The sequence below is a fragment of the Plectropomus leopardus genome, chromosome 11 (genome assembly GCF_026936395.1).
Source record: "Plectropomus leopardus strain MGB_pleo_1.0 chromosome 11, ASM2693639v1, whole genome shotgun sequence".
NCBI classification, from domain to species: Eukaryota; Metazoa; Chordata; class Actinopteri; order Perciformes; family Serranidae; genus Plectropomus; species Plectropomus leopardus.
In genome coordinates, this window is record NC_142186.1 from 3,615,248 (window position 1) to 3,634,705 (window position 19,458).

Genomic DNA, 19,458 nt, shown 5'->3' on the forward strand with positions numbered 1-19,458 from the left:
GTCCAGAGGTCCTCAACTCTTTCTACACAGGCTGAATAATAATCATCATGAAGAGTAAACTGATCTTAGAATGTAAAATGACTGCCGTGCCCCATTGATGTCCCAACTTCACCCTGTCATTAGCTGCATGGTGGTGACATTTTAGGGCTCAGTGATTGGATGTTTCCTATGACTGCGCTCTGGGGTTTGGCTTCTTTTGAGTCTTGTGGTGTCTTATTGTTTGTAGTCTATCAGGAAAATTTAATCCTCATTTAACCGTTGGAAATACTCCGATGACCTTTCTTTACCTACAATCATCTAAAGCAGTGATAGTCAACTTACAACCTGCGGGCAAAATCTACACAAAAATTAAGCATCAAAATAGAGCTTTTTTTTTTTTTTAAAGTGCCAGTGATCCCCCACACCCCCTGACAGATGCAACAGCTAAGCCCCAGAAGTCCTGGATGCGTGCTAAAAACCCTGAAATGTCTATAATTCCAAAAGAGGTCCTAAATTCCGAGAAATGTCTAAAAATGTCTTAAAATCCTGAAAATATCCTAAAATCCTTGGAATACTAAAATCTGGGAACTGTCCTGCAATCCTAAAAACGTCTTAAAATCTCAGAAACGTCCCAAAATCCTAGAAACATTGTAAAATCTGAGAAATATCCTAAAATCCTCAAATGTACTAAAATCTGATAAATGTCATAAAATCCTACAACTTTCTTCAAATCCCAGAAACATGCCAAAATCCTTGATATGTCCTAAAATCTGAAAAATGTCATAAAATCCTGAAATTGTCTTAAAATCCCCAAATCATCCCAAAATCCTGAAAACCTCCTAAAATCCTAGAAATGCCCTCTGTCATTTGTGTTGAGTACCCCTGCTCTAAAGGAATAAAGTACTCTGAAGTCTGTAAACACACTCACAGCAGACACTAACAACAAGTAGTTTGAGTGAAAGTTTGCCACAGTAAAACTAGCTGATGCTGCATTCTGTAAATCAGAATGTATGGCTCTGTAAGCAAAGAGAAAAGCCTGCAGACCCCTGCAGTGTATGTGTGAGTGTGTTGAAGAGAGAGTCTGTTTAATCATGATGCATTATCGGTTCATAACTGCAGGACAAATAAAGCGTGTGATTGTAGTGAAATCATCCATTACCATAATCTATCACCTGAGGAGTGACCGGGCCGCATGCACTACAATCCATCAACAGCGCTCCCATAAACACACACAGCATTTTTTCTAATGATGAAATAGTCACTGCCATCACACCCGAGGCAAGCGCAACTCTGGATCCTGATAAGGTTTATGAAAGACCGTGTGGATTGAATCGGCTCTGTGTTATCTATCAGCAGACTGTGGGGGGAATTTGGGCTCTTTTGTCTGATATTCAATGTGCAGCGAAGCATGAGGCCATGTATCAAAGTGACAGCAGCACACCGGGGTTCATGTAGTTTCACTGGGACGAAAACAAAGTGAAACAGCAAAGAACAAAGGAGGAGAAAACACGGGGCTTTAATAAGATGGTAATATGGAATGCACTTTGAGCTTAAAAGCTTCAGGATTAGGGAAAAATGGTTAAATGGTAAAAATGAAGTCAACTGGTGAAAAATGACAAATTCCAAGGCAAAAGCCCAGAATGACACTCAGAAATAGTATAATGTATGTTTTTATGCTTTGATGGCTGTGGGGTCAAAAATGTCAGTTTTATTCTTAAAAGAAATAAAACACCAGCAACCACTGAGTAAACACAGGTCTGCGTCTCCACGGCACCTGTACTGTAAAAGTACGATGGCTCCAATGCTGAACAATGCTGAAAATTTTGGCCCATGGTTGAACCTCACTGCTGAAACTGCTGTACATCTCTTAGTCTGGCACAGAATCATTCCAACAAAAAATGGTTTAGTTAAGGTTGACTGTTGATGGAAAACTGTCCCCCGTGTCAAAGTATCATGCTGTCCAACCATCCATAGATATAGAAACATAGATACCTCATGACAGCTGCTCTAAACTCACTGTGATGCATCCGCACAGGCGCCATACTGGGAAGGTCAAGATCAAATACGTGTGTATAGAGAGATGCAGATTTCACTACAAAATTGACTGTAACTTGGTTAATTCTGAATGATTTTCAGGAAATTTGTTTTGTTGAAAACACTGGAAAGTGACACAACGCTAGGACATGCTGGGCTAAGTGTCAGTATGACGTTCAATTAAGTGAAATTGCATGAACATTTAAAGTAGCATAAAATACAAATATTTAAGTAAAGTGCCAGTACCTCAAAACTGCACTAACGTACTTGAATGAACGTACTTTGTTACACTCCATCACTGGATGATGCTTATTCAGAAACTGGAGCTGCATGTCCCAGTGTTTTGTCTATTCAGAGATGACTGTTTTGTCATAGAGCTGATTAGATCACCTCCAGGAACTGAGATTCATTAAAACAAATGACCTCTATCATGTTAACTTTCCGATGTTTATAACAGAATCAATTTCATGAAAATCGGTTAGGAATAAAGTGAGTTACAGTCGATTTTGTAGTGGCGCAGACGCAGGTCAAACAGAGAACGCTGTATCTACATTTCTATAGCTACACAACCATCCACCCTGACTTCTTACCTGTACTAAAACAACATCATGCTGCTTCCACCCCTGCTTTTTGGAGATAACAGTTATAATCTGCACAGCCACAGAGGTCCTCATCAGGTAAATAAAGGTCACGTTAAGTATCTGAACAAAAAACAAGGTCATTTTCCTGTTGAGGACAATCTTGAACTACTGACAGACCAATGATCAACACTGCCAACATGATCACCACACCAATAAGTTCTGACCATCATCATGCTAATTCAACACTGACAAGAACTCAAAACACAGACATCCTGCTTCACTGACAAACCTTCAGTGCTGTTTTGCTGAAATGGGTAAAAAGTGGTGAAATCAGCGAGGGGGAGCTAAAACGACCGAGTGTTAAATGGAGTGAAAATGGTGGACCATCTGCCAGCAGGCATGGAAAGAGCCCTCATCTTTTCCACTAAGCATCTGTACAGTGTTGTCCTTAATGGGCCGAATCAAGAGACAGCATCAACCTGCACTGTGCCACCGGCCACTGAGGACCATAAAGTTCCAGATATGGCCAGAATTGTCTTTGGCTGATGTTTTAATGAGCAGCTGTGGAGCTCTGCAGGGCCTCTTTGTGTAAATATAGGACAACTGGAACACCACTACAAAGACCAGAAAACATGGACAAAGTGTTTGAAAGTCTGAATTTGTTTCTTGCTTGTTGGGAAACTGGCACTAACTGAAGCCACAAATAAAAAAAGAATCTATATTTGTCAAAGCCATGGCTTGATGAGGTGGGGACGAGAAAAGAGTAACCGATGCAGCTCACTGTGATATACTGTCAGACCTGTCAATGAAGCAAACACACTTCACTTTAAGCCATAAAGGGACAGTTCACCCCAAAATCTAAGATACATATTTCCTTCTTATCTGCTCTACTACTTTTTTTTTTTTAAAGCTGGTTTGATTTTGGTGTGAGACACCAGCTGTCTAATAATTAGTTCTAATAAGTCTAAAGTCTGTGATTAAAAACTTCTGAAGTTGTTTAGAAGTTAGAAGTTGATATGAATAATTGTTAAAGCACAAGTTAAGACTATTTGGCTATTTGGGATGGGTAATAAAGGGTAATCTAGGATGTGCTGGGTGGGTATATGGGTTTCAGTTTAGGTTAATGTTTATGTGTTTGTATGTTATGTATGTTTTTTTTTTATGTGTGGCCCCCAGGAAGAATAGTTACTACCCTGGTAGCAACAAATGGGGATCCAAAATTACAAATAAACAAGTTGACTAACATATCTATGGTTTACATAAATGTTCAATGCCAATATTTATTCTGGTAATCTGTTGAGATTTTCAGTGTCAGATGCTTGCTGTGATGACCCGATACTGACATGACAGTGATGAGTAATGTGCTATCAGTAGCTTCCCTTGTAATGCAATTGTAAGAGCAAATGCTAGCAGTTATTTGGCTGGCAGACATGGTTTTTGGGTGTCAGCTTCTCATCGATCTATGGAGATATCATCGAGGCACGGCCCTTCAGCTGACTACACATAATCTAATAAGAAGAGCACTTCAGCAGCAGTCTGGGTGAGGTCATACTCACTTGGGCTCAATTACAGTAGCACCGCTAACAAACTGCAGTCAAGTACATGATGAGAAGACTTAATGGTGCCGCACAACAAGGCAGTTTCCAAGAGGTTTTACTCCGGAACATCTGAATCAAGCAGAAACTTCAGTACATGTTCAATTTCAAACAGCAGGAGCACACGCACACACACACACACACACACACACACACACACACACACACACACACACACACACACACACACACACACACACACACACACACACACACACATGCACAGCTCCACACACACAGCTCTCTGCTTCTTGACCAATAATTATATTAGCAGTGAGAGTCTGAGTGTGTGTGTCTAAATGCTAATTTGATCTAGCACCAGTGGAGGCACTAATAGCTTCTATGTTTCTGATTAGTAAATAGGAAGATGGCTGAGTGAGTGCACTTCCTCAGTCAGTCATAAACACACTAATAACAGACATTAAGCCACTCCATGGTGCTCGAGTTCGGGTCAAAATTGACTCCTTGCTGACTTCACACCACTGAAACACTCAGAAACTTTGTGACCCTTCATCATATTCTCAACATGGACGATATGTGCATATGAAATTATAAGAAAAGTACGAGCGAGAAGGTTATCATCAGTCTTATGTCGGTGTGCTGCTATGTACAGTAAAATCTGATAAGTTCATCTTAAAACATCCTTGAAACTGATTGCCTTGAAAAAGTAAATATAAATATTAGTCTTAAGTTATGTTTACTTTGTATCTAAATGTTAGTTTTACTCATAGTTTAGCTACATTTACCTAATTTTGTGAAGTTGTTGCAACTTAAATATGTGAATATGTGATATGTGAAGTGAAATGATCTTGTTCTTTCCAAGTGTTACTTCAATATATCAAGTTAATCTGACTTAACTTGATCATAACAAACAGGATTTTACCAGTGATGAAGTTAGGAGATTTGTGAGTTCTGTTCTAAGAAAATACAAATATGATTGACTATTTTGCATCCAACAGAACACAGATGTAAAGCACAGGAAACTTGTTTTACTGAAGTTGCTAAAATTTAGACAGATGGATTTAATTAGGCTGGATTCATGTACAGATTCCCTCACCATATTTTTGCTTTGCACTGTTCTGGAACGGCTTTAAATCTTATAACAGCAATAGTTCTGGAAAAAGTCTAATTAGGTCATCTTAGACTCAAATAGTCAAATTTGTTCTGTTTTGAGATAAGGCGTTCAAGAAAATGAGACGGATGTTAGGTCACAGTGACCTTAAACCTTTGACCACCAAAATATAATCACAGTTTCTGTATCAGCATGTTTCGGTCCAAATGAATGTTTGTGCCAAATTTGAAAGAAAAAATTACCTCAAGGTGTTCTTGAGGTATTGTGTTCATGAGAGTGAGATAGACAAGGTCACAGTGACCTTGACCTTTTACCTATGACCGCCAAAATCGAATCAGTTTATCATTGTGTCCAAGTGGATGTTGGTCCAAATCTGAAGGTACTCTTTGAGATATTGCGTTCATACAAAAGGGACAGACGGATGGGTGTTTCAAATAGTTTGGTAATGGTAAACCAATCAGAGTAAGAGATTTCAATACTAACGCATTAAACGTTCCTCCTTCAAAAGCACAAACATGCCCACAGCAGAGCCTCTTGTTGGCAATTACAGTAGGTTTGTTTTCCTGTCAGATGCCAGATCTCATTAGACCTCCTCCCTGATGTCTGCTCCTCCTTCTCCCATCATGCAGTTTGTTTAACTTTCCAGTGCACTGCCATCACATTAGGCGTATAAGGCATTTTAGCGGGTATCCAACTCAGCTTACTCTGAGTTATTGGGGGAGTGAGAAGCGACCGTAACAACAGAATCTTGATATAGCTGCTGAATTTCAAATGAAATGCAGTGCACACCTTGAGAAATGACCCATACAACAAAAAGCTCATATGTAATATTTAATGTTAACTGTACCCTTAACTAAATAATACCAAAAGAACAGAGATGCCATTCTCATTGTGGTGGATTATTAGGACCTTTGTATTCATGTCGGGTAGCTCCAGAGCAGCCTCCATCACATGACTGCACAGGAACAAAGCCGTAAGCCCTATCAACAGATTAGAAACCACAACTCAGGCGTCTCACCAATAAGTAACAAAGTCAGCGGGAGCCAAGCGACACCTCGTTCTGCACTCTCCCAATAATCCTAAATTATTCATTTGAATCCCGACGAGGCTGCTGTCAGCAGGAGAAACGCATATTACTTATGTAAATCCTTGGTGGCAAAAGGTACGAGCTGTTACATAACAGATGCAGCCTGAACCGCCACCTTCCTCTGTGGAGGAACATCCTCACAGCCCCACCAGCATCAGCATCACACGGCCTCATTCACTCCATCATCACGCCTTTAAATTCTACCTGTTTATTTATGTCGCTAACACCCAACTCACAAACAGGGAACATTATCACTGAGCCAGAGGAGCAGTCTGTCAGAGGTGGGGCCAAGTCACTCTTTTGCAGGTCACAAGTAAGTCTCAAGTCTTTGCACTTAAGTCCCAAGTTAAGACTAACCAGTCCCGTCATTTCGACTTTCAAGTCCGAAGCATGTCATAATGCACTTCTTAATAAATGTTATGCCATTTTAACAACAGAATAATTCCATATTGTCCTGAATGTAAGACAATTTTTTTCTCCTCCCCTCTGAATATGTATCTAAAAAAGGCAGGTCGTCTGATTTTGGGGGTCGAGACTTTTAAATGCCAATACAGCCACACCAACACGTGGCGCCTAATGATATCTACTTGGTCAACGTACGTGTTGGCATAGTTTACTTTACTACCCTTTGAAATGTGTAAGTGGCACCGCTACATATCACTAATAAATTAATCCATTTTTATTAACTGATAAACCTGTGGACTTGAGTAGCTCACGTGTTTTAGTAAGATTTCTGCTCATGTTCTGAATTTTCTGCAAATTTAAAACATCCCACATATCTCTGAAGCAGTACACTTTAGAGTAGGGGTCGACAAATATTGTTTTTTCCGGGACCGATACTGATACCGAACATTAGTAGTTAGTGAGACAGATAACCGTTATTTGGAACCAATATGCATTTACAATAAAAATGAAAATATTTCTGTCAAAATTTAAAATTTGGAATATAACTAAATCTAAATTTGTCTAAATGCTTCATTTTATAGCTGCAATTTTGCACAAATTTGCAATTTATCAAGAATAGGTGGGGTGGGGTATGGGGATGATAATGTTTGTAAAACTGTATGACCTGATCTTTTGTACTTTATTTTAGATCTTTAACTGTTAACTTCTTTAACTCTGATTGCAACTGTTTTAACTGATTTTGAGGTTAACATTCCTGATTGACTGCACGCCCATTTTAACTGATCACATTTTCTCTATATATTTTTTAATATTGTAATGTTTTTTGTTTATTATCTTGCATTTCAGTGTTTTTATCTGCTCGACATCATTGCCCTCAATGACTCTAAACAAAATAATGATGAATAAATTATGTCATTAATTTATTTGGTCCACCTACCTGCTCAGGTACTACAGGTGGAGAATAGCAGCTTTGCCAAAACCTGGTACAATACACCTCTCCTTTAATATAAGGTTAATGTTTCATTGTGCACTGTCCCTGTCTGAATAAAATTACATTATATTAATGGTTATTTTGCAGATTCAGATTTTTACTCACAAAATGTAACAATTAGAATATGCTGCATAAACTATCCAGCATCGTATAAGAATTAAAAGCTCCACCTTGAACCAATTTTAAGTAAGTTTAAATATACCATGCTGATAAAACGTCTCCTGAATGCAGGACTTTGACTTGAACTTTTGCTGTGTGCTCTAAGAAGTTTACATGAGAAAAACAGTTTTGAGTACTTTACTCTGCCAACACAGGCGTAGTACGGGATCGTCCCGTACTAAATCAACTAAATCTCTCACTAAATCAATATAAGATGTGATTTGTCCCCTGTTTTAGTGTACAGAACTTAAACTGAAGATCATCGAGGGTCACTCAAATATTGGTAAGGACAATTATGTCCCCCCAAAATACTGGTGGGGACAAGTCTTGACTGTCCATATGCAAACCTACAGCCTTGGAAATAGAGAGACACACATCTCATTATTCTTATTCCTTATCAGCCCTTCTCTTACAGCGCATTCTCGCTGGCTCTCCACATCCCATTGCTGCTCTTTGTGTCAGCCCACAGCACCATGAAACCAAAGGCCAAAAGGTGGTGCCAGACTTCACTCCTCATTCGTTTCTATACAGAGCAGGGAAAGATGATTTGTGCATTGCCCCCATTTTTTGGCTTCATGCAGAGTTCAGTCTGATGAGCTGTGAGGCTCTCCCATGTCCAGCCAGTCTGAGAGAGGGGCTGGGACTGACTTCTCTCAGAAGAAGGTATTTTTCATTAACATATATCGTGAAATAACACAAGCAACATGCTGTAAAACTTCAAATAAAAGCCCAGTCCCAATTACAGGCCCAGTCTGTTTTATTAGCCTGGTATGGCTCAATTAGAGGCTCAGTCTAGTTACCATGCAGTTCATTTTTATAGAAATTCTATAGACATATAAAAAAGGGTTGTTGGCTACCTGCTGGAGATAATGTTAGTTAGCTGCTTAGATCACACATACAATAAATGAATGTCTAAACTTTAGTCAGTATGGACATACTACACGCAATGATACCTTGATAAGATTCTCTACAATTCAATCATTCAGTTCATTTTACTGAAACCATGAACACCAAATGAGACGATATGAACCACATCATAAACAGAAGAACATTTAAAAAAAGAGAGACTATTTTTTTTAAAAAAGCTAAGGAAAAATGTCCAGTAAACTATGTTCATAATTATGTATTTAAATTTATTTCATAGAATTAATATACATTTTAAGCATTTTCTTCAGGTCATTTGTCACTTTTTCTTTTCATTTGTTTATTTTACTTTCTCTTCTCTCTTTTGTCCTGTTGTTGTTTTTATTGTTTATTTTTTGGGGAAAATTTTCAGGTTATTGTTTTGTACTTTTTATGGATTTCTAGCTAACTTTTGGGTAATCACTTCTTTTGCTGTTCATTACCTTCTTCTCATTTTTTTAAAAGCCAATTGACCCAGGTAATGTCCGCAAATTGGGTTGTCATTGATGTCCAGGAGCTCCTTAACCTCCGAGCAAAGGACGAGATCCGCCTCCATATCACAGGGATGCTAAATGACTGTTATGGACATGTTATGCTACTGTGGTTGTTTTTGCCACATAAATATGGTATATGTCACCCTAGAGGCTGACTATCTATAATCACACACTGACGCAACATGATGCTGGAGTCGTTTGTTTCTTCTAAAAAAGCAAAGATGGTGTAATGAAGGGTCTATGGTGCAGCGCTGACAAAGGATCTCTGTAAAAGGTCAAAGGTTACACTTCTGCCTGTTTCTTATCATGTCATCCACCTCATCTGCTCCTTGTAATCACTACTTTTTCATCCGCACTTTATGAGCATTTATGACAAGGTGCTCATTTGTGAGCACAATGATGAAACTTACTGTACCTTCACATTGTCTGGATGGAGCCCCCCGGGGTGTTTGTCCATGTACTGACACAGGTCTGTGTGCTGGCAAATAAAAGCAAAAGAGAACATTAATACATGAGGAAGACCATAAATTCACAGCTGTGTCTGTAATTGTAGAACACATGATGATGAAGAACTCGAAACTTGAGAAAATCTTAAAGCTTGTGACCAGTCACAGATGTGGTTGGATGTCAGTTCAATTAGCCCATTGAAATTTAGGTTTGATTTTTTTCGGAAACATGAGAGGCAACAAGAAGCTTCAAAGGAAATGGCCCCAAAATGAGAAAGAAATTGAGAATAAAACTTACAAGACAATGACTGGGAAATTAGTGAAGTAAAAAACAAACAAACACGCAAAAGAAAGTGCTCAAAATAAATAATAATAAGCAATATAATTTTAAATATACAATTAATTAAGATAAATTACAAAAATGTATAAACATCATTTTCTGGAAATTTTACTCTGTTTTTTTGTTTGTTTGTTTTTTTACAATTGCAGGACATTTCTTGTCATGTTGTTCATTATGTTTTCCCCATTTTTTTTAGAGGAATCAAAGTAATTTTCACAGGTTTCAGCGATTTAAATACTTTTGCAACATGTCTAAATGCAGCACAAGAAATGGCCCAAAAAGTCAGCAATAAATTTGTAAAAAATTATAAGAACATTTCTGGAAATTAAGCAGGAAAGTATTTCTGTAACATAATTTTAAATATATAATTAAGACAATTTATAGACACAGCTGTCTGGACATTGTATTTATTTTTTGATAATATCTAATTATCCATCCCTGATCATTTTTCAGATCATTTTTCCATCACACTTTACTTTTTTAATTTTTTTAAATTTATTTACAGTTGCATGACATCTCTTGTACAGTTGCTCATTATGTTTTCCCCACGTTTTTGAGAGAAAACTTGTGTTCATCCAGGTGTTAAGGGGTTAAATGTGAGGCAGAAAAGTCCATAATTAGACATCTCTGGGGGATATTTCCAAGTACAAAAATTGACTGCTCTTTGTGGACAGGGGTGTCTATATACTTTTGTCTACATCGTACATTTTCTCTCTGATATTAAGAAACATGAGAGATGTGTTTGATTTTATCAAAGTGTTTACCATCTGAGATGTGAGGTGGTTTATGTGAAAGCCGAGCTGATGTCTCCCCCTCATCCACTGACTCATGTGACACCATGCAGGGTCAGTCTGCGACCGGCCGCTCACCTCTGTGTTTTGCTAGCAGATTGAGGATGGAGGAGGCGGCCGCTCTGAAATCACGCTGATATTTACAATCTCAACAATCTCCCACTGCTGCTGCCCGCAGCCGCCGAGCCTGCTCTGCTGAATAATTCACACACATGCTCCAGCGTGGACGTGCCTGTCCGTCTTACTCTGTCTCCTCGATCTCTCAGTGATACATTTCATTGTTTCATTGTCCCCTCTCCATGTGTTTGTCACCCTCGCCCCGTCAATCATCATTAGCACTGAGAGGAGAACAATGAGCTGATTTTTGTGCTTGGAAAGTCCTCTGTATGGAAAACAGCTCTGAACACGAGACGATGAATGGAGCGCAGCTTAGAATTTCTGTCAAATAAAGAAGCCACCAGGATTAATTCACAAGTTAAGTCAAAGATATGAATAATCAGAAAGGATCTTAACCCTTTCAAAGCCGGATCAAAATCGGTTTTCTTAGGACATTTTTAAGAAGTCATTTAGTCTTTTGAAACCTGAGTAATTTTACTTTTAAAGTTTCTTTAAAAAGCAGGAAATGGCAATAGGCCATTTAGCAGAAAAATGTCCCACAAACTGTAAGAAATTAGTACAAGGTGACAATAAAATGACCTAAAAATAAGTTTTTTTTAACTTAAGAGAGGGGGTAATATTTGAAAGTAATTTTGTGAAACAAAGAAAAACTGTCCAGAAAACTACATTTATAGTTATGCATCCATCCTTTGTCATCCGCTTATTTAAAGTTATTAAATTATATATTTGAGATTATTATATTAGAAAAATATCATCTTAAACATTTTAATTTTTATTTTCAGCACCTTTTAGGTCATTTTCTCTTTATTTTTTCTTTTTTTAAACCCATTTCTCACTATTTTTTTGGGCCATGTCTTGTTGAGTTAGTAGTACCTCATTGCCTTCTCCCCATGTTTTTGAGGTGACCAAACCAATTTGCTCAGGTTTCAAAGGGTTAACTGACCTCCCGCCTCAGCTCTCATTCTTTATTCGAACATGATCTGCTGAGCATTCTCGTCTCACCACATCTCCTTCAGAAGCTGAACCTTTGACATGTCTTACATCCACCAAAAGGGGGCATCACAGAGTTTTCAGTCTCATTAAGTGAAAAAGTGGGGGAGAGCTGATTCAGCGTGTTCTGGGTTGAGAGATTTGGCCTCACTCAGCATTTCCAGATCAAAGATTGACCTGAATATCAATGTGACCATCAGTGGTTGTCAGTGGCTACATATGCGAAGGGATAACTGAGGATTTGAACTCTTCTGAACTGTGTAGTATCACTGCTATCCACTTCCATTACAGAAAAAATCCTCTAGTTGTAAAATATGTGGAGGCTGAGCAGGAAAATATGTCTAAGATGTCCTGATGAAGTTTATTTTGCCCCTGGGCCCGGGCAATAATTCAATATGATTGTTTTGACTTTCAGTGATTTGAATGGGATTCTAAAAGACTCATCTCCAGAGAAAAATGACAAGTTCACATGCAGTTTGCACAACAGCAGCACCTTCAAGAGTTGCAAAAGCTCATCAAGTTTCATGCTGCTTCTCGCCTCCTAGAACACGGTGGACTAGTTTCTGCTGTTATTGTCACAGAGTACAGATAAAAATGAATGCAGAGATTGTGATGTCACACAAATGTTTCTGTGAGGATGAAATGAAGCTTCGGTCCAGTTTTCCTGCTCACTAGGGATCTGGCACTTACAGTAGGTGGGAGGCAAGAGACATAAATGTCACTAGTGGAGATCACTTAAGAGGTCAGATTTTAGGAGTGCTATGTTTTACTTTACTTAGGGTTTTTTTTCCTTTTTTAAAATTTTTAAAACATTTTTTGGTTGAATGACACAGAACATTTGGGGCCAATACTGATATCTATATCTACATAAATCTATCGTTAGGGTTTCATAAAAACTGGTAATGATCGGGTCCGTTTTTTTTTTCATCAGTACATTACTTTAGGACTGGATTTCCTTGGCATTATGTTAAACTGAAAACTCGTATCAAATCTACTATTAACCCTTTGAAATCTGAGCAAATTTGGCTGATTTCTTTCAAAAACATTGGAAGAGGGCAACGGGCAACTCATCAAGGAATGGCCAAAAAATTAGCAGGAAATTTGTAAAAGGTTACAAGAAAATTACCTGAAAATGAGCAACCATAAAAAAAAAAAAAAGTAAAGAAAATCTCAAACAGGAAAACAAAAAAAGGAAAATGACCAAAAGAAAGTGTCTATTTTCTTTTCAAAGATTTTAAATAATTAAGACTTTAGAAGTATCCCACAATGTAAGTCTATGGCATGCCATGGCATCATGTGACAGACCCCGAAACTGTAATTCCATGATTTAGGCACTATGTCCAGTTGGCTCTCAAAGCCAAAACATCATCATCTCTTAATAAATTCAAGCGAGAGCTGGTGGCCAGCCTGATGAAACAAGTCCCCTAACAGCCATCATTAGTATATGGTAATCTACAGTCTAATTACGCACACATGCACACATATGTACTTATACACACATACACACACATTCACACTCATAATTTGTCTTGATCTTTTGTCATTTATTGCTGACCCTATTGTATATTGCTTGTATCAAAGTATAGTAAGTTACTGTATTACTTGTAATTCATTGTATTAATTACCTTCGGTGAAGTATTTCTATAAGCCCATTTGGGTTTCTAACCCCTCTGGCACCTGATTTTCTGTATTCTTTTTGACCCGTTTTCTGTCACTGTTTTTAATGGTGCAAAGAAAAAAAAAAAATAAATCAAATAAAAAGGCCAGTACAGTTCCTGGGTGCTTGGTCCAAACCATGTCAGAGCACAGCTACATGCTAAAGTGAAACAGGTTAAAATAAACTAAGAATTAAAATTAGATCATGTATTAAATATCTGATACTGATCAAATTACAAATACACCTCGGAGTTTCAGATATATCTTCATTACCTCTAGCACTAATGGTCATCTCTATGCCTGGTATATTTCAGTTCTGTCTGTAAACTGCAGTCAGCAGAATGTTCCAGTAGAAAGCTTTTGTACAGGCCATAAGTACATCAATAGAATATTTAAATATTTGATGGAATATCTGAAGTACTACAACAGTGACCGTTCAATAAAATGGCTTCCTGGCGTCCTGTAGCTAGCACAGACAGACCGACCTCTGCTGGCCGCCGTCCTACAATGGAAAAAGCTTTAACATTCTTTAAGTGCCCTATAAACAAGAGTATGCCAATGAAAATATCCACGGCTCATGTTTCTGTGGGCACCGTATTAAAAACTGAAACTCAATCAGAGAGCAAACACTGAGGTCAAAACAATCAAACAACGGACACGCACACACGACATTAAAAACAGATTCTCAACCTAATTTCAGACATCTACTGTCTGCACATAAACAGTCCGAATGGGTAATTTCAGACTTACCACATATTCGAAGACCAGAGTCAGGGTTTCCTTGGTGTGGATGATGTCATGGAGGAGCACGATGTTCGCATGCTTCAGGCCTTTCAAGAGAGATGCTGAAACAGAACGGAAAGAGACAGAAGGTTAATGTGAAGCACGTGTCGAGATATCAGAGGACTCGCTATGATCAACGCCTTCATTAGCCGCATCATTAGAATGTAACACAGAGGCCTCTATGAGCCTCACTACATACATACTGGGGATTAAGAAAAGATTAAAACAGAGGAAGAAAACACGGAGAGGATTACTGCTCCGAGTTCTCACACTCATTAGTCCAAACATTTATGATGTAACATACGTTGTTAATAAGTGGAGCGATGAGATGATGTGTTGGGGAGATGGTCAAAGTGCTTGTTACTTTCCTGGCAGAGCTTACTGAGTCTTACTGAGGAGGCCGGGTGTGATCAACACATTCTGACTTGTTAAGACTTTCACACGTGATTCACTTCATCTGGACCTTGAGTGCATTCTGGGAGGACTGTGCAGATAATAGAAGCAGATACATAATGAACTGTACAACCAGCCTAAGAGCCTTGAGGGTCAAAAGACTACATTATTCTTTTAGCAGAGCTACCTATATGAAGGTTCGTTACCTCAGTCATGTGAAAACATGACTAAAGCAGCTTTGAAAAGAAAATGTCCAAATGCAGTTCTACTTTGATGTTCAGCTTTTGGAGAGAAGATGCATCTTGACTTGCAATTAGCTTATGATGACTCGTGACTTGAACAGGTTCTCATGAGGGTAATCAAGAGAAAAGTGAGCTGCAGTAGGTTGCCATTAAACCTAATAGCCACAGGTGGTTCATTTACACAGTCCTCTTGTCTGTAAAGTCCAACAACAAGGCAAAACTTCAAAGCTTCTACAACACAAGTCACACTTCACACTCAACAGCATTATTCCCACTTCTTCAGGTACCTGCTCTGGTTTTAGGTCATCTATTAACATGGAACTGACTCATCCTCGTGCCATAGACCTCATCCATTTCATAATCTCGCAATTGATTTTAGAGAATAAACTAGTTTAATTTGATTATTGCAGGGAACTATTGCCAACCACAATATAGGTTATATTGTTATGGGCCTAAAATTTGTCTTTTGCCTGCTTTTAATTAGTAAAGAGTGGTTGTGCCACATCACTGATCTTTCCATTTGATTCCCGGTGTCACAATTATATGAAAAAAGTGGGTACATTTGTCTTTGCATGTTGTCTTGTTTAGAAGTTATGAAAAGTGTTTTGTTTTTTTTCCTTCTGCGTGGGCATCAATTCAAGATGGACGTCAAACAAACCTCATTGACCATGAGTTGACCTAAACAACAAGGCAAATTCTTAACAAGACACCATTAGGGTCCTAAAAGAACAGGTTCAAAAATGCCATTTGGTTGCATGGGAACCTATTTCTCCTGCTGAACTATAAATCTCATCTTAGCATTGTGACAACTTGGACTTGAGATTTAACACGATATGCTGTGATGGAGCTGAGACTGGATATGTTAAAAAATGGACTGGGGCTGGCAGTCTGCACAAGGCCATTGTGACCCCGTTGAACAAGTGAAAATGCAACTGCCTTTTCAATCCACATTCTACAACTATGTGTGCAGAGAAACACATGCTGTAATCACACCTGTGTCAAACCAGCAAGGTAGCAACCATTAGCCAGTTAGCCAGCTAAGGTGTTAATGTGTCATGCCATTGTCAAACAGCTTGGTATTCCCAAAACAAATGTGCATTGCTCCAAAGGGCTGTTTCTCCGAAAATACGCTGCACACAATAGAAGCTAATTATTGTGCAGAATGACATCAGTACCACTTAGCCATTTACGAAGTGATGGTGAAGCAAATGGTAAAGAATGGCTACAACCAGTCCTGGCTGCAATGTTGGCTAAAAATTAAACACATAAAACTGGCATACAGACAAGCTAAAGACAACAACAAGAAAAACAGCTGCAGAAACAAGAGAAAATGTTGTTCAACTGGACAGCACATAGTAATCTCAATTCAAACTCAATGTGCAAACTTGAGACACATATTAATACCAGGTGTAAATGTAATCAGGTTAAATCAGATACAAGTAGATACAATTTTGATGTCAAACATTACAATTCAAAGTGTAAAGGAGGTATTTCAGTTTTCATAGAACTTTACTTTAATCCTAAGCTTCCAGACCATATTGATAGCTGGTTGTAATGGAAGATGTGTTTTGATACAGGATCCTAAAGTTCAGTTTAAAATGACATATCTATCAACCACTGGACCCGCTTCTCTGTCAGAAATGAAAGAACTTAGCTTCTGTATCAGTTTACAATGCAGCCAAAAGGATCCATCACGTCTCATTCAAAGAAGACAAAAGAAGACAGTCAACAGAGTCATCCATCATGAAGAACTCATGAATATTCAATGCTGTATGTTGTCTTCCATTTTATACAAAATGCACGCGCGCAGCGGCTGTTCTACTTCACGTTCAGTACAAGCAAGCATTGTTTTCGGGGAACCCCCAGAGTGCAGGTGTGCAATTTCAGCCCTGCACAGGCAATTTCAATATTACTATATAGAGAGGTTAATAGAGAATGTAAATAATTTTAATGACTACTGATAAAATGTGAGGGAATCAACAATGAGGTTTATTAAATGAAAAGCACAATAATTTTAATGATTATGACTCGCGCATCTTCATAGAGACATGGTTAACCCCTAACATCCCAGATCAAGCTAGCACTGGATAGGCGGACCTCGTTCAGAGCCGACAGGACACAAGGCTCTGATGCAAATTTAAAAAATGCACTGCAGGAATTGTATGATGCCATCAGCAGCAACATGCCTGAGCAACTGGATAGAATTTTAAAATGTAATACAAACTATGTTTGAATTGAATGATTAAATGACTAATAAATCTACCATGTACCTTCAAATTTGAAAATCCTCTCTGTAAAGATAAGTTAAGTATGTCTTCATCAAGAAAAGATATATATATATATTTTTAAGGTAGGGTAGGCAATAATCTGGAAAAGGGAGACAACAGCTTGGAAGACAGTGCTTCAGTAGGCGGCTGCAGAGCCTCACTACCCCACAACATTGGGTGTTTCAGGCCGGTGACCAGCAACAGCACCAGATCTAACCCGTGTAACAGCAGCAACAGAAAGTTTGTGATTCTGCAGGGAGTCAGGTCTGTCCAATCCCCACAGCGCTGGAGTTTGTGCTGGTTGGATTTGGGTTTCCGCAACCACTGATTGTGTATCAGTCTCAAGAACTGCTTCCCCTGTCTCCTCCCAATGAGGCAGTCTCTAGCGCAGAGAACAGTCTGATTTAAGGCTCTAGCTAACTTAAGCTACATAAACGTGAACTTGAAGTTGCAGCCATGAACCTTTGGCTCCCGTTAGCTGTTATCTCTGATTCTGAGAGGCTAATGAAAGATTTATATTCTTTTTATCGCATGTTGGAATGTGTCTTTTTAAATTTAAATCTGCCATGTAATGGTTTGTGTGGAGTCTTTGTTGCGGGAAGATCTTATTAAGGTTTAATAGTTTCATCCCAAAATATCTTGTCCTGAAATGGTAGAAAGTAATGTGTTTTCTTTCATTTCATTTAGGTTCGCTTTGTGGTCAGACCGCAAAGTGCTGTATTACAGTTTTTTTTTCTTCGCTTTCTTCTTTCACTGCCCTCCTACGTTTACCCTTGATAACAGCGATAGTTTTTTTTGTCATTCTTCTGCCACTTTGTATTTTACTATATGCATAGTTGTTCATTATCTATTCATTGTCTCTGAAATGCTTTACTGAAAAAGATACACATTTTATTTTGTTCACTGTCTCTTTTAGACTCTTTAGACCAATGCCGGAATAGCAACTTCCTCAGCAGGATTCTCCACCAGTGACTCAGGCTTTCAGGTATGGTATGAGCACTCACATCTGCATTTATAGAAGAGCCAATAGGAATGTCCTCTTTCTGAAATGACCTATGATTGGCCAAGGTCTCCTGTACCCGCTAGATTTTCTACAGTCTGAAACAGAGCAAAGACAAGGCGCAGAGGTCTAGTTTTCTCTGAGTGCACTTGAATTACAATATGCTCAAAGTTCATTATGGAGTTTGGGCCCAGTGATGCCACAATAAAACTGCCTACCCCAGTTTTAACCCTTTGAAAACTGGATTAACATCATTATTCTTGTGCTGCATTCAGATGCCTTGAACAAGTATTTAAACCTGAGCAAATTGGTTTGATTTCTTTTGAAAACATGTTGAAAAATGCAATGAGCAACGTGGCATAAAATGTCAGACAATTTGGAAGATATATATATATATATAGAGAGAGAGAGAGAGAGAGACAGAGACAGAGAGACAGAGAGAGAAATGTCCAGACAACTTTATCTATAATTATCATAATTCTATATTCAAAATTATGTTAAAGCATTATTGTTATTTTTAAGCATTTTTTTCAAAGTTATTTCTTTGTCTGTTTGTTTTTTACTTGTTATTAATGATTTAATTAATTAATTAATTTATCAGTTTAATTATTTATTTATGGGGGGGTGCTAATTTTCAGGTAATTTTCTTGTTCTGTTTATTAATTTCTTGCTAAATCGTGGGTCATATCTCAAGATATAGCAAATCTGCTCTGGTTTCAAAGGGTTAATTAACGTTTAATTTTACCATCATTATACTAATTTGTTAACAAATACCTCACAACTTTTTGCCTATGTTGGTGATATTCTGGACTCTGAAGCCACTTCACTTGTGACAGACAGGAAACGAGGTGTGATTAGACTTAAGCAGCCAACTGCAAAGCTTTCTCCAGTAATTACGCAGACAAATTTGCAGGCAAACAAACAGCTGACAACAAAACTCAACCGGTCTCAGAAAGGCAATACAGGGAATAGTTTCATTAAGACCGAATGTGAGAGCGGCATAATAAGTGCAGTTTTTATTATGAGGCGTAAATGGGATTCTCAGACAGTTGCCAATGTGATTAATTTAGCAAACACAAAGTTCTTTTTTTCAAGGGCATTGGGGAGCTTTGATGCAGCGAGCCTCAGAGAGC

The 19,458-nt window shown here is 38.3% G+C and overlaps 1 protein-coding gene across 3 annotated transcripts in view; it reads right to left on the bottom strand.

The window, feature by feature from the left end:
• Nucleotides 1-19,458, bottom strand: part of cdk14 (cyclin dependent kinase 14) — a 231,510-nt gene that overhangs the window by 127,593 nt on the left and 84,459 nt on the right. For all 3 annotated transcript variants that reach the window (XM_088084957.1, XM_088084959.1, XM_088084958.1), the window contains 2 exons: nt 14,391-14,485; nt 9,716-9,778 (listed from right to left, as the gene is read on the bottom strand). In XM_088084957.1, the coding sequence (XP_087941083.1) occupies nt 9,716-9,778; nt 14,391-14,485 (158 nt within the window). The remainder of the gene's footprint in view (nt 1-9,715; nt 9,779-14,390; nt 14,486-19,458) is intronic.